This window comes from Dama dama, chromosome 7 (genome assembly GCF_033118175.1).
Source record: "Dama dama isolate Ldn47 chromosome 7, ASM3311817v1, whole genome shotgun sequence".
NCBI lineage: Eukaryota > Metazoa > Chordata > Mammalia > Artiodactyla > Cervidae > Dama > Dama dama.
Genome location: NC_083687.1, coordinates 47,048,053 through 47,063,850, shown reverse-complemented (window position 1 = coordinate 47,063,850; position 15,798 = coordinate 47,048,053). Strand labels below are relative to the sequence as shown.

Here is a 15,798-nt window from a genome sequence, read left to right as displayed (position 1 = left end):
GATTCTGTTTCCAATCTGGCAGCTCAGAGCCCCCCAAGGGTCTCCCCAGTTCTCACAGATCAGCAGGCCACCCCCACCCTTACTGTGATCCACAGGAACCTCTGAGATCTGGCCACCCCACAAACACTCTAACCTCATTTCCTGTCTTGCCATGAGTGTTCATTCTGCTCTGTGAAGAGCGATCCTGCCTCCAGGCCTGGTCTCAGCATTTACACTCAGCATTTTCTCAGCATCTCCCCAACCCCACACCCCAGCATCGCTGAGACCTTCTGTTTAAAACAGCAACACGGGGACTTCCCTGGTGGTCCAGTGACTAAGACTTTGCCTTCCAATGCAGGGGATGCAAGACAATGCAGGACAAGGCCTTCCAAAGCAGGTTCAATCAGGGAGCTAAGAAGCCAAAAAACCCAAAACAGAAGAAAAAAATAACAGCAACATGCCCTTCCCCTCTGGTGCCTCCTCCAACCCCATGTCCCCTTCCAGACTTAATTTTTCTCTGTAATAACATATCACTATCTGATACTCAAATATTCTTAACCGCTTTCATTGGAGTATAATATAAATACTTTGGCCACCTGATGCGAAGAACCGACTCATTGGAAAAGACCCTGATGCTGGGAAGATGGAAGGCGGGAGAAGGGGATGACAGAGGATGAGATGGTTGGATGGCATCACCGACGCAACAGGCATGAGTTTGAGCAAGCCCCGGGAGTTGGTGATATACAGGGAGGCCTGGCGTGCTGCAGACCAGGGGGTCACAAAGAGTGGGACACGACTGAGCGACTGAACTGAACTGATACATACAGAAAAAAGCACCTGTCCCAGGAATACAGCTTGCTGAATTTTCACAATTAGAACGGACCCAGCACCCAGATCAAGGGACTGCATGCTGTCAGCACCCCAGACGGTCCCTCTCCTGCACTCTGCCAGTCACTTCCGCCCCCGCTCACCCCACCGTGCAGCTGCTATCCTGACTTTTAACAGCATAGGTTAGATCTATTTTTGTACATTACATGGAATCCCATAACGTGCTCTTTTTCCGTTTGGCTCTTGCTCTCAGCACTGTATCCGTGAGATTCATCATACTGCTTACGTGGCTTGTAGGCCTCTCATTCTTGTCGCTGTAAGGCAGTCCAGGCGTCACATCTCAGACTACCCAGACGTGATGGACCTCTGATGTCTTCTGATGGACCTGTGTATGTCTCTCTGTTGGTAACTCATGATACATTTGATCTGTTTTTGTATTGGCTGTCATGTAAGTAGCATGAGGCAGAGACTCTTTTCTGTTTAGCTCTCTTCTTTGTTGATGTTGTTGTTTAGTCACTAAGTCGTGTCTGACTCTTTGCAACCTCATGGACTGTAGCCCACCAGGCTCCTCTGTCCATGGGATTCTCCAGGCAAGAATACTGGAGCGGGTTGCCATTTCCTTCTCCAGGGGATCTTCCTGACCCAGGGATTGAACCTGCGTCTCCCACATGGGCAGGCGGATCCTTTACCACTGAGCCACCTGGGAAGCCCTCCTTCTGTGTTCCCAGTGCCTGAAATAGTATCCGTCCAGCAGGAGGTGTTCAACAAATATTTGTTGAATGAATGAATGGATGTGTGAAATCCTTTTTCCTTCTCTTTTTAATAATAAAAGAGTCATGAGCCAATCTTCCCCTCTCTCCAAGGAATGTAAAAAAAATTCAGTTCCGTATTTTAAGTACTTGAATTGGAACCTCCAGAAAGACACAGAACAATCTACTGCAGGAAAACCTCACCCGGGACGCACGTCCCTGGACAGTTGCATAAGCTACTCACCATCTGGTGGACACATAGTCTGTATACGGCGGCTGTGACCTTAGTTCTCTCGCGAGTCCGAAGTCGGCAATCTTCACAAGTTCTGGACCCATACAGAGCAAGTTTTCTGGTTTCATGTCCCTATGGAAAAAACCTTGGTAATACAGAGAGGAGAGACAATAAATCATCGTATCTAGACATATTTGATTTATTAACAAGATGTAGCTGAACCTCTCTGTTCTAATTAGGAGTGTGAACTTAGGGGGGAAAATAAACCTTATTTATTGTCTATAAAATGATGGGAGGTGGGAACCATGGTTTCAGAATAATTTGGCAAGGAAATTCATACAGTGTATATGATGGGTAAAAATAAATGTGCACATGTATTTCCTTTTCTTTCCTTTTTTTTTTTTAATGTTTATCTATTTATTTGGCTGCACTGTTGTGGCACACAGGATCTTTGATCTTCACTGCGGCACGTGGACTCTTTATAGCTGCGGCATGTGGGATCTAGTTCCCTGACCAGGGATGGAGCTCAGGCCCCCTGAATTGGGAGCAGCGTCTTAGCCACTGGACCACCGGGGAAGTCCCTCCATGCGTATTTCTGTTTGTGGATCTGGTGCGTTCAGGCACTGGGTTGGTACTGCCACGTGACGATCATATCTGTGAATCTGCACAGCGGCCCTAAGGAGGCCGTGTGATCACGAGTGTGTAACAGACGAGGAGGTTCAGCCTGGAGAGAGGCAGTCGCGTGACGCTCAAGGAGGGTTGCACATCAGCTCACGCCTGTGCAGCTGGTCTTCGTGCTGCTGACAGTGTAACCGCGATTCCTTGAGTATAATCACTTGTTTGAGAAGTGCATTAAGCACAACAGGAACGCCACACATTTGAACCAACTCCTTGCTTTAAAATAATTTAACAGCTCAGCTCTTTCCAGTAGCTGCCTTGTTGACAATCCCAAACATTATAATGCTTTTTAAGTTGCTCAGTCGTGTCCGACTCATTGCAACCCAGGCCAGAATTCTCCAGGCCAGAATACTGGAGTGGGTAGCCGTTCCCTTCTCCAGGGCATCTTCCCAACCCAGGGACTGAACCCAGGTCTCCCGCATTGCAGGCGGAGTCTTTACCAGCTGAGCTACAAGGGAAGCCCCTTATTGGCCTAACTAATGTATAAAATAGATGGTTCCTGAAGATACACGGCAGCCCCGTGAAAATGAGGCAGAAAGCCCTCCTTGCAGACATCTAGGGAGCATGTAGAGCACACCGGCTGTACACAGATGGCCTGTATCCTAACGACCCTTCCGGGTGGAGAATGAAGAACCGCCAGTTCATCGGTTGTAGGTGATCGTCATCATTCCAAGAGGGTTTGAGCTCGGAAGACTTCTCTAAGCCTGAACTGTTCTAATCCCTTCAGGGCAGCTGTCGGCTGTGTGTGATATCGGTACTCCTTACTCCAGCTAGCTATTGAGATCCATTTCATTCACTTCCAAGAGAAACACGTCGTAATTGCATGATGAAGACAGGAGAGGGAGCACGTGACATTAATCTATAAAATCTTACAGAATTAAACCAGAGTTGAGGTTTTCCCCACCTTATATAGCATAAATATATTGGTAACTTGGTCCTATTTTAACCAAAGTATTAGTTCAATTTTTTGACAGCTACTATTTTAAAAGTGTCTGTTTTCTCAAAGGATTACATCTGAGACGTTTAAATACGACAAGAATAAATTAGCTTTTGTAAAAATGTCTATTGTTCTTGAGTCTGGTTTCCCAAATCACTATGGAGACACTTAAAAAGAGATCTCTAGATTACCCTTTACTTTTAGCAACAATTTTTAAATCCCAAGCTAGTTTCCTCTTTCAATCCCTTATGCTCTGAAGTTGCTGGTAGTTGTTATATATCCAAGAAATCTAAACCAATTTTACTACTAGCCTAAAAAATAACAGTAAAACACAAAACTCTTTACAAAAAAATCGAAAGAATTCATGAGGCTTTTGATTTTTCACACCACACTTGCTCTATTAGCATAAATTAACATATGCAAAAATCAAGAGTTACCATGCTGATCAGAGTTTTAAAATGGGTTGAAGATAAGGAATCCACTACGAACAATAAAAATAGCATATATCCTTAATTTTAATCAACAAATGACTGACTTTTACCAATCAATTGTAGTAAATTATCATGGGTTTTAGATTTTGAAAGACCTTAACAGCTTATATAAGACTAGGGATTCAAGAATGTTCTTACAAGGTTTATATGGGATTCTGCATGGCATTTTTAGAAAACTCTATGTATTTCTGCCTGGCATTTTTAGAAAATTCTATTCATTTCCTGTAGCAGTTAAAAGAGAAAAGAAAATATCAGATGAAACATGAAAGGAGACTAATGATGGTGATTTTTGAATGCCTATGCTCAAAATGCAGCAATGGTAGCATAAACTTTTCTCATTTAATATCTAAACAGCTAGTGATTCTAAACATTCATTAAAATTTTTCATAATAATCATATTAACTTTTCAGGTTAAGTTACTTTGGTTTGAGAGAGATGCAAAAAACAATATCAGTTATAAAATTAACATAAATAAGAAATTCATAAAAGTAAGAGCAAGCATTTAATTTCTTCAAGTATAGAAATAACTATGTGTGAATACTAAGGAAAACTAGAAAATACTATAGCTTGGGTGGCTTTAAAACTAGTTAAATGTTAGTAATTGGTCATGATAGATCAAAGCATTTCAACCTTTTCCAAAAGAGGAGACTTATATTTTTTTCATTTCCATGGTAAAATTAGGTGGAATAAGGTAGCAGGGTGGGTTTATGATGACAGACTAAATGCTGGTGATCAAACTGTTAAAAAATTCTGATATAGAGGAAGATAATTATAGATTATAGAAATTCTATTTAGAATTGTAGAAATTCTGAAGTTTTTAAATATGTCATTTAGAAGGCACATATTCCAAAGTTGTAGTTATCTAACATAATATTATTTAATAATAGCTTACATATAATTCCTATCCATAACTGACAATAATCTAAAGAAGTAGGGATATAAAACCTACCATGTTTATGGATAAATGCCAGCCCCTGCAATATCTGATACATAATATTTCTGATGACAGACTCAGGGAACAACTTGTTTCTGTGAAGAAATGAACAAATAAACAGTAATGTAATTCAGTTTGTAAAAAGAATGGTATATACTAAAGGTACAGTTATAGAATCAGAGCCAATGTTTTGTGCATGGGTCTTCAACTGAAATGGAAAAGAAGGTTACTTGAATAAGAAAGGCTTGGAAATTAATCTCAAAAACAATATTTCAGGAAGTTAGGCTACCAAAAACAGTGTAAAAATAGCACTTAACCTCAAATAGCCCTTTTACCATGTACAATTGTTAGTAGTTTAATTCATACTTTTTTCTTCTTATTATTTTTTAAATTATGAAAGTATGATAACACATTTATAGGGGACTTGGAAATAATTTACAATTTTGACATTGAATAATATTCTAAACAATATCACTTTTATTTCCATTTAATTTAGAAATCCAGAATTGAATCATGAAATTTCAAAGCTTACTCTTTTTTTAGTGTTCATTTGCAATTGTATTAACTACTTCCATCAACAGGTTTATATATTTTTTTAAAATCAGATGAATATATAATATTTGTTGCATTTATATGTACTTAATTTTTTCTTCAAAATTATATCTCAACATATCTTTTTTATTATTTTATACATTTAAAAGAGCATAAATTATTATTCAAAGCCAAAAAGATTACCCATAATCATACCACCTGATGAAGAAACTATTTTGACTTTTCAGTATCTAACCCAGTCATTGTCCACGTGTATAATGCTTATATAAGATGTCAGTGTTATAATTTTGGTTTCTGGTTTTTACCCACTTGTAAGCACTTTCAAATCAAATCCCTTATGACTATACAGTGGAAGTGAGAAATAGATTTAAGGGACTACATCTGATAGAGAGCCTTATGAACTATGGACAGAGGTTCATGACATTGTACAGGAGACAGGGATCAAGACCATCCCCATGGAAAAGAAATGCAAAAAGGCAAAATGGTTGTCTGAGGAGGCCTTACAAATAGCTGTGAAAAGAAGAAAAGTGAAAAGCAAAGAAGAAAAGGAAAGATATTTCCATTTGAATGCAGAGTTCCAAAGAATAACAAGGAGAGATAAGAAAGCATTCCTCAGCGATCAAGGCAAAGAAATAGAGGAAAACAACAGAATGGGAAAGACCAGAGGTCTTTTCAAGAAAATTAGAGATACCAGGGGAACATTTCATGCAAAGATGGGTTCAATAAAAGACAGAAATGGTATGGACCTAACAGAAGCAGAAGATATTAAGAAGAGGTGGCAAGAATGCATAGAAGAACCGTACAAAAAAGATCTTCACGACACAGATAATCACGATAGTGTGATCACTCACCTACAGCCAGACATCCTGGAATGTGAAGTCAGGTGGGCCTTAGAAAGCATCACTATGAACAAAGCTATTGGAGGTGATGGAATTCCAGTTGAGCTATTTCAAACCCTGAAAGATGATGCTGTGAAAGTGCTGCACTCAATATACCAGCAAATTTGGAAAACTCAGCAGTGGCCACAGGACTGGAAAAGGTCAGTTTTCATTCCAATCCCAAAGAAAGGCAGTGCCAAAGAATGCTCAAACTACCGCACAATTACATTCATCTCACACACTAGTAAAGTAATGCTCAAAATTCTCCAAGCCAGGCTTCAGCAATATGTGAACTGTGAACTTCCAGATGTCTAAGCTGGTTTTAGAAAATGCAGAGGAGCCAGAGATCAAATTGCCAACATCCGCTGGATCATCGAAAAAGCAAGAGAGTTCCAGAAAAACATCTATTTCTGCTTTATTGACTATGCCAAAGCCTTTGACTGTGTGGATCACAATAAACTGTGGAAAATTCTGAAAGAGATGGGCATACCAGACCACCTGACCTGCCTCTTGAGAAACCTATATGCAGGTCAGGAAGCAACAGTTAGAACTGGACATGGACCAACAGACTGATTCCAAATAGGAAAAGGAGTACATCAAGGCTGTATAATGTCACCCTGCTTATTTAACTTATATGCAGAGTACATCATGAGAAACGCTGGGCTGGAAGAAGCACACGCTGGAATCAAGATTGCCAGGAGAAATATCAATTACCTCAGATATGCAGATGACACCACCCTTATGGCAGAAAGTGAAGAGGAACTAAAGAGCCTCTTGATGAAAGTGAAAGAGGAGAGTGAAAAAGTTGGCTTAAAGCTTAACATTCAGAAAACTAAGATCATGGCATCTGATCCCATCACTTCATGGAAAATAGATGGGGAGACAGTGGAAGCAGTGTCAGACTTTATTTTTTGGGGGCTCCAAAATCACTGCAGATGGTGATTGCAGCCATGAAATTAAAAGACACTTACTCCTTGGAAAGAAAGTTATGACCAACCTAGATAGCATATTAAAAAGCAGAGACATTCCTTTGCCAACAAAGGTCCGTCTAGTCAAGGCTATGGTTTTTCCAGTGGTCATGTATGGATGTGAGAGTTGGACTGTGAAGAAAGCTGAGCGCCGAAAAATTGATGCTTTTGAACTGTGGTGTTGCAGAAGACTCTTGAGAGTCCCTTGGACTGCAAGGAGATCCAACCAGTCCACCCTAAAGGAGATCAGTCCTGAGTGTTCACTGGAAGGACTGATGTTGAAGCTGAAACTCAAATACTTTGGCCACCTCATGCAAAGAGTTGACTCATTGGAAAAGACCCTGATGCTGGGAGGGATTGGGGGCAGGAGGGGAAGGGGACGACAGAGGATGAGACGGCTGGATGGCATCACCGACTCGATGGACATGAGTTTGAGTAAACTCTGGGAGTTGATGATGGACAGGGAGGCCTGATGTGCTATGATTCATGGGGTCGCAAAGAGTCAGACACGAGTGAGCGACTGAACTGAACTGAACTGAAGCACTTTCATAATCTCCATAGTTATCACTTCTAACGGCTACAAAATAATTACATCAGTATTATCCATTGTAATTATCAACCTTTTCTCCCATTGATAGTTACTTATTTTAAATAGTGCAGAGAGATAAGTGAAGCTTTGCATAGTCGTTTAACAGAATATACTGACTGTGATCACTATGGATATTATGCATCAGCATTAAAAGAAAACCTGTAAGTGGATAAATCAAATAAGAAATGTATCACCACTAAAATTACAACTACATAAAAAGCACACAAGCCTGCATACCGGGGTTAGAAAGAAATTGAGAAAAATAAACACCAGTTTGAGAGGTAGAGATTTTCTTTACTTTTAACTGCTATTAATGTCATAATGCTATCAGCCTGGAACATAACATATATTCAGTATTATTGAAAGAAGGAAAAATATGATTAAAGAAAAATTCACTCATCATCCTTAGAACTTGAGAGAGAAAGTTTGTGTGTGTGTGTGTGTATAAGAAACACAGAGAGAGAAATCAGCATCAATCCACTGAGAAATTCATCTCATATTTTAGGATCTTTTGCTGAACACCTCTGGCTTTAAATACAGGCAAAATGGACATTAATCTCCAGATGTGATCAGTAGCTACCACAAAAATGTCATTCTTTCCACGCGCATGCACAGGACTGAAACAGCCCTTGTTTAGAGCGTCTGTTCGTGTGTCTAAAGGAGCCTTTCCTGGTGTTGGTGACACGCTGCTGTCGCTCACGTAACCATCCCGATGGCCCGGCTCATTAGGTCCTTTCTTAAACACAACTTCCTTTTTTCCTCCATTCCTTAATTAACCTTCACAAGATGCGTGGGAGAGCAAGGTAGATGCTTCTTTCAGTTTTGCTCAAGGCCAGCTTTATTGCTATTAAACTATAGATTTTTGTTTCAAAAACTATAGATAGTATGTTTATATGAAATATTTATCTTGACTTCTAAGAGATTACAACAGAAAAGTGATGGTTCTTCTCCAATTAAGACATTATCCTTTGATAAAGATAACAGCTAATTTAAAGCTACTTCTTGGACCCATATATTGCAAAGTGTTATAATATTACAGGGCTCCTAAGGGACTGATGGAGGAGATAGTAAGGGACAACTTAATTTTCATAAAGACATACCTGTCTTTCATTAATTGATAGAGGTTTTCTTTCATATATTCAAATATAAAATAAAGATGGTCATTTTCTCTGATAACTTCTTTCAGTTTGATCACATTGGCATGATTAAGTTTCTTCAGAGACTGCAACAGAGCAAGTGAATATTACAAATTCTTAAGGCAAAGGTACCGAATTTGGCAAAATCTCATCAATGCTAGGTATGATAAATGCCTTACGTAATTTTCCATTTCTTCTAAATTCATTAGTGTATTTTATTTTAATACGTATAATATTTTACACATCTTAAAAACACCTTAGTACACCTATTTAAAGTAAGCAGATAGGGCTTCCCTGGTGGCTCAGGGGTAAAGAATCTGCCCGCGAAGGTAGGAGCCGTAGGTTCGATCCCTGGTCTGGGAACGACTACGGAGCCTGCGCGCTGGAGCCCCGGAGCCGCGACTACCCTCGGAGCCCGAGCACCCTTGGCCCGGCTCCCGACGAGAGACGCCGCGGCAATGAGAAGCCCGTGCACCCGCAGCTGGCGAGGAAGCCTCGCTCGCCGCAGCCAGAGCAAGCCCGAACAGCAGCAAAGACCCAGCGAGGCCACAAATAAAGAAATAAAATCTTAAAGATAAAGTAAGCAGTAATTGTTTAAGGAATGAATGTACGTGCCGAAATAAACCAGGTCAACAATAGCTATCAAGCATTTCGGTCTCACTTTTTTTTTCTTGGCCATTTAATAGGTTTAACCTTGTTTCCGACTTAACCGTGTGCAAATCCATGCAAAAGTCTCCGAAAATGTATCCACATTGTACACATAAGATATAAAGAAATGGTATGTGGTGATTTTAAAATTTGTCTTTCCTTTGATAGTATGAATTAAAGCACTCTTTTAAAAGTGAGAGTGTACTTTCACGGCTATATTTAAACTGGACAACCAGCAAGGACCTGAATGGCACAGGGAACTCTGCTCAGTGTTATTTGGGAGCCTGGATGGGAGGGGAGGTTTGGGGCAGAATACACATACATATACATGTATTTATACGGCTGAGTCCCTCTGCTCAGTCCACCTGAAACGGTCACAACACTGTTTGTTAATCGGCTACACCCTAATACAAAATAAAAAGTTTAGAAAAAATGAATAATAAATAGAGATCACTGGCATTAAAAACGTGAGTGTATTTTAAAATGTGAGGGTACAGTTATTTTCTGTTCTCCACTGACATTCTGATGAGAAATGAGTCTAGGAAGATAAAGAAAAACATAAGAAACAGAATTATCTTTGGTCTGCTTCCCTCAGAGAACAGAACAGTCTCCTTAGCTACCATCCTTGGGAATGAGAGACGTGTGGGGTAGAACTGAGGTCTTCTCAGGTTCTTCTCATCTCTGGGCTTTTACCTTAACTTCTCTCAAGTTCATACATTCATCCCAAGAATAGAACTTCCTCTTCATTCTGAAATTAAAAAAGAAAAGTTTAGTGCCTGGGGACCGAGGGTGTGAAGACACAAATTACACTGCTGGCTCTCACTCTTATTATTAGTTTGCTCTAGGCAAACTCTCTCTCCCCTCCTTAAAAGCAGATCATTTTCGTTCTGTGCATCTCAGGGCCACTTGGTGCAGGCTCATGATTATGTCACTTTTTGGACAAATTACCTACTGATCCTCCATGCTGCAAATTCCTTAGCTATAGAGCAGAAACTGCTGCATAAGAGAAGCTTATTGTAAATGGGTTAGGTCAGCACTCAGGAAATACTAGATGTTCCTATTTTTACCAGTATCTGTGGTTGGCTACAATGAGATAACAAGGGCATCACTGCTATTATTTCTAAAATACTCTTAGTGAATCAGAATTTCACTTGTACGTGTTCAGGTGCTAGAAATTTATGAAATAGCTTGAAAAAACTTGAGGGCTTACTGACTTATCAAAAGATACTTTTCAGTACTATAGCCATATATGTCTTGCTGAAATGAAGAAAGTCCAGCACAATGCTCAATTTGAAATAAAACACAAGTCAATTCAAATATAATATAAAAGTACTTTCATCCAGTGATCAAATCCATCCAAAACTGTACATATAATCTCTATGATTCTTAAAAAATAATTGTAGAATTTTTAATAAGACTTTCAGAGGCTAGTTAACATATTCAGGTTCTTTTTCAAAATTTAGGACAAACTGAAACGTTTATTCTTCTTAAAAATCTGTACTAGCTGCAATCCACATTTACTAACATGCTACTTTCTCCTCAACAGTTACTACTTCTTATCAATACTACCTTAAAGTGATACAGGTATCTATATGCAACAAATATAGAAGTTTCTTCACAAAACAATTATCCCAATTTCTTAGACCAATTTGAAGAAATTAATTTAATTGTAAGAAGTTAAACCAATCTGTTAGAATTCCTTTTAGACTCCCTGCCAACTTCTCTTCCATTTACTTATTCATCCAGCACCTGCTACGTGCCCGGATGATGAAATCAGGGATGGTTACCATGGTGCTTTCCATCTCACAGGAAATCGACTTCAGTTAACACAAAACAGACATACAGATCAGCTTTAAGGATCATGAGATAAACTGGCCAGGCCTCAGGCCTTGGTGATGAGGCAGTGTTTCAGAGGAGACCTGCAAGACAGAAGGTGCCAGCCAGAGAAACAGCTAGAAAGAGCTTGGCTGGCTGGAAGAAAGGAGAGAACGTTCACCTCAGGCTGATCCTTGTTCCTTGAACGCCGGAGGCTGGCTTTCAGGGCTCTGAGGTTGCCTTTCCTGTTCTGCCTTTCCCCCGTGGCACTGGCCACCTTCTCACACACCATAGAGTTTAGTCATGCCGTTTAGACCTTGTCCCCTCTCCTCAAGCACAGCCAGCAGTAAGCTCTTTGAGGACACCTCCCCCTGCCTGATCGGGTTTTGAGACACAGTTTAAGTCTCAATAGATGTTCGCTAAATGGTGGCTTGACGGATTTTGAAACCCCCAGGTGGGGCTCCTGAGCGACCATCCCACAAACAGGAGACCCTCTGGAATGGAACCGCCTCTTAGGTCTTTAAAGGACACAGAGCTTAATAAATATTGTTAATTTAATGAGGTGAGAGGGTCTTATCACCAGCCCCTAGAAGGACCATGTTATAGCTTTTTTTACTTTTTTTTCTGAAATGGCAGCAGATACTACAAGGTTTATTACCAGTGACCTACAATAAAATTTCCCAAAGGAAAATCTCTCCTGCTTCCAGGACTTCATACATGCTATTCTTACAGCTTGGCTATGCCTCCCTCTCCTCTTCATAGCTTTTTCTCATTCTCAAGATCTCATTTTCTGTGGGATGTCTTCTAAGATGACACCACGAGACCCAACCCTCATTCTCATCTTCTTACCCCTCTCCCCCTAGGAGCCACAGCATTCATGAATTTTATTGTAAATCTTTCCAGTCCTTTTAAAGATATTTTTACATATAAATTTATGTGTGTGTAATGAAGTATTTGGGTGCATTTATATAATCACTTAGCCTATAACTAAGAATGATTTCATCTCATTTTGGCTAACATTTACACCTTGCTTATTACTTTCTTCTCTTATTGCACCAGTTAGGGTCTCCAGTACAATCTTGATCAGTAGGGGGTACAACAGGCATACTGGTCTTAAAACCAACTTTATGGGAAGTAACTGTACTATTTCACCTTTCAGGTCAGGGAAATTTCTTTTTATTCCTGTTTTTCATTTCGGTTATGTAAACATGCTAAGTCACTTTAGTCACATCCAACCCTTTGCGACCTCATGGACTGCAGCCCATGAGGCTCCTCTGTCCATGGGATTCTCCAGGCAAAATACTGGAGTGGGTTGCAGTGCCCTTCTCCAGGGGAATCTTCCCAACCCAGGGATGGAACCCACGTCTCTAAAGTCTCCTGCACTGGCAGGAGGTTTCTTTTTTTTTTTTTTTGGGGGGGGGTTATTATTTCTTTTTTTTTTTTTTTCATTTATTTTTATTAGTTGTAGGCTAATTACTAGCAGGAGGTTTCTTTACCACTAGTGCCGCCTGGGAAGCCCATTCATTATACATTAACATTTACTTACTTGATACTAATGGCTATTTGACAATACTTTATAAACGTATTTCCTTATATACGTAATATTTTAGATCATCATATTGTAAAGTTTTTAACATTTTATAAACATTTGTTAAAGCATTTAAATTTTGGATGATCATCCTTTGGTTGAAGCGGTAATCAGTTTCCAAGACTTGTTGCAGTGGAAGCCAGCTACCGTGTCATGAGAACACTCAAGTGACGATCTGTAGAGCCCCATATAGAGAGAAACTGTCTTTATATAAATTTGTCTTTATATAAAAAAAGAAATTTGGACAAAGAAATATGCATCAAGGGAAGCTGACATGGGAGGTGCATAGAGAGAAAATGCCATCAATAAGCCAAGGAAAAAGGCCTAGGAGAGAGCCCTTCCTCCCAGCCCTCAGCAGGAACCAACCCTGCTGACACCTTGACTTTAGACTTGTAACCGCCCAACTGTCTCAATAAATCCCTACCGTTTAAGCCAACCAGTCTGTGCTTAAACTGGCATATATAAAAGTCCAGTCTGAGCCACACTGTGTCCCCCCAAATCCATATCTTGAAGACCTAAACTCCCAGTACCTCAGAGAATGACTGCATTTGGAGATAGACCTTACAGAGGTAATTAAGGTTAACAGAGGGCTTTGGGGTGGGTCCTAATCCGATATTACTGGTGTCCTTATAGGAGGAGGAGATTAGGACCCAGACATACACAGACGGAAGACCAGGTGAACACACGGGGAGAAGAGAACTATCTGCAAGCTGAGGAGAGGGGTCTGAAGGGAAACCAACCCTGCCAACAGCTTGATCTCACTTCCAGCCTCCAGACTGTGGGGAAATAAATACGCTGCTTAAACCACCCAGTCTGGGGTACTTGGTGAGAGTGGCCCCAGCAAACTGACACGGCGAACCAGCTTGTGTGTCCTCCAGCCCCGGTCCAGCCTGCAGATGACTGTGACCTGGGCCGACCTCTGCCATCACCGCAGAGAGACCTGGAGCCAGAACCACAGCTGAGCTGCTCCTAAATTCCTGACCCACAGAAACCATGAGTTAATAGATGTTTGTTCTTGTCTTAAATCACTAAGCTTTGGGGTAATTTTTTTTTTAACATATGATAGATATCAAATACAGTAGATTAAAGAAATAATTAAGTTAATAATTCCTCTATTTCATATGGAGCTCAGGGAAATACCATATGCCATTCAGAACTCAGCCTGATATTGTGAATACCATCTGATTTTGAGGCCTGTTGTTTTAAAGAAATAATAATAATCTCTACTCTGTACTCCACTTTAAGTGCTAAAAAAATTTCTACGTATTACCTCCAGTCTCAGTTCAGATTTGTCATGCATAAGAAGCAGAGCCCTAAACAGACAACCAATGGGAAGCTGCGGTGTAACACAGGGAGCTCAGCCTGGTGCCCTGGGACCACCCAGAGGGTGGGGTGGCATGGGGGGTGGGAGGGAGGTGCAAGACGGGGGGACCACATGCACACTTATGGCTGGGTCACGCTGATGTATGGCAGAAATCAACACAACCTTGTAAAGCAATTACCCTCCAATTAAAAATAAATAACTTTTTTTTCAAAAAGCAGAGCCCTTATTTTGCTGAACAAATCAGAAAACTAAACTCATATACGTGGGGACCAGCAGAACTCCTTTCTTGCAGTGCTGTCTCCAGAATGGCATTCCACCATGGCCTAACAAGCGTGGGGTCTGCACCAGACTTCTCCCTGCGCTTGTGTACGTTCTCAAGCAAGCAAAGGAGAGGAACAGAAAGACGGGTGCACGTGGCAGGGTCGCCCGCGGTACCTTTTGATGGCCACCAGCTCCCCGGACTCGTTGCTCTTGCCCATGAGCACGCTCCCGTACGTGCCGTCCCCCAGCTGTCTCATGGTTGTGTACCGGTTCATCTCGGAAGAATGATGCAGCGCAGGCTGTCCACGGGAAAGGACGTCTTTGTTGAATATAAATATAAACGCGTCTTTTATTTTTATTCGTTTCTGCCCTTAGACCGTTGTTGCTACACTGGTGACAGGTTTTGTCATCATTAAATACAGGTTCTTCCCCAAGATTCTGTAGGTTCATAAGATGCAGCAGTAAGGAATCTGGCAAGGAAACGGTGCTTCCATTCTTATGAACACCCTGTAAAAATCAACAAGAATAAAGGGAATGCTCATTAAAGCATCACTTCCAAAAATTTACTGGCAACCTAGGAAAACTGTAAGATAAATACTAATTTTTAAGCATGTGTCAGTAAATCACTTGTGCTATGTGGAATGACGTTCACATGTGATAGACTGCTAAAATCACTGTAGAATGCTTCATTTATTAATACATGGTACCATGTAATGAAACGGAACCCAATAAACATTGACTTAATGATGTTTGTGATTCCTTTTTTTTTTTTTAATGACTATAATAGAATCTATGGGCTTCCCTGGTAGCTCAGCCGGTAAAGAATCCACTTGCAATGCAGGAGACCTTGGTTTGATTCCTGGGTCGGGAAGTTCCCCGGAGAAGGAATAGGCTACCTGCTCCAGTATTCTTGGGCTTCCCTGGTGGCTCAGATGGTAAAGAATCAACCTGCAATGTGGGAGACCTGGGTTCAATCCCTGGGTTGGGAAGATCCCCTGGAAGAGGGCATGGCAACCCACTCTAGTATCCTTGCTGGAGAATCCCATGGACAGAGGGGCCTGGTGGGCTACAATTCATAGGGTCACAAAGAGTCAGACACAACTGAACGACACAGCAGCAACAGAATCTATATGAGTCCACATCAGACTGTGCAAAATCAGATTCTCCAATATATCCATTCTTAGAATCTATTTTTGCATCGTGCTTAATTT

General features: G+C 40.8%; 1 protein-coding gene across 3 annotated transcripts in view; it reads right to left on the bottom strand.

Moving 5' to 3' along the window:
- The window catches only part of MAK (male germ cell associated kinase), a 40,245-nt gene extending 25,383 nt beyond the window's left edge, over nucleotides 1–14,862 (bottom strand). For all 3 annotated transcript variants that reach the window (XM_061146221.1, XM_061146222.1, XM_061146223.1), the window contains exons 1-5: nucleotides 14,762–14,862; nucleotides 10,293–10,347; nucleotides 8,916–9,037; nucleotides 4,844–4,923; nucleotides 1,801–1,933 (exon numbers count right to left, since the gene is read on the bottom strand). In XM_061146221.1, coding sequence (XP_061002204.1) covers nucleotides 1,801–1,933; nucleotides 4,844–4,923; nucleotides 8,916–9,037; nucleotides 10,293–10,347; nucleotides 14,762–14,862 — 491 coding nt within the window. The remainder of the gene's footprint in view (nucleotides 1–1,800; nucleotides 1,934–4,843; nucleotides 4,924–8,915; nucleotides 9,038–10,292; nucleotides 10,348–14,761) is intronic.
- Nucleotides 14,863–15,798: the final 936 nt, after the last annotated feature.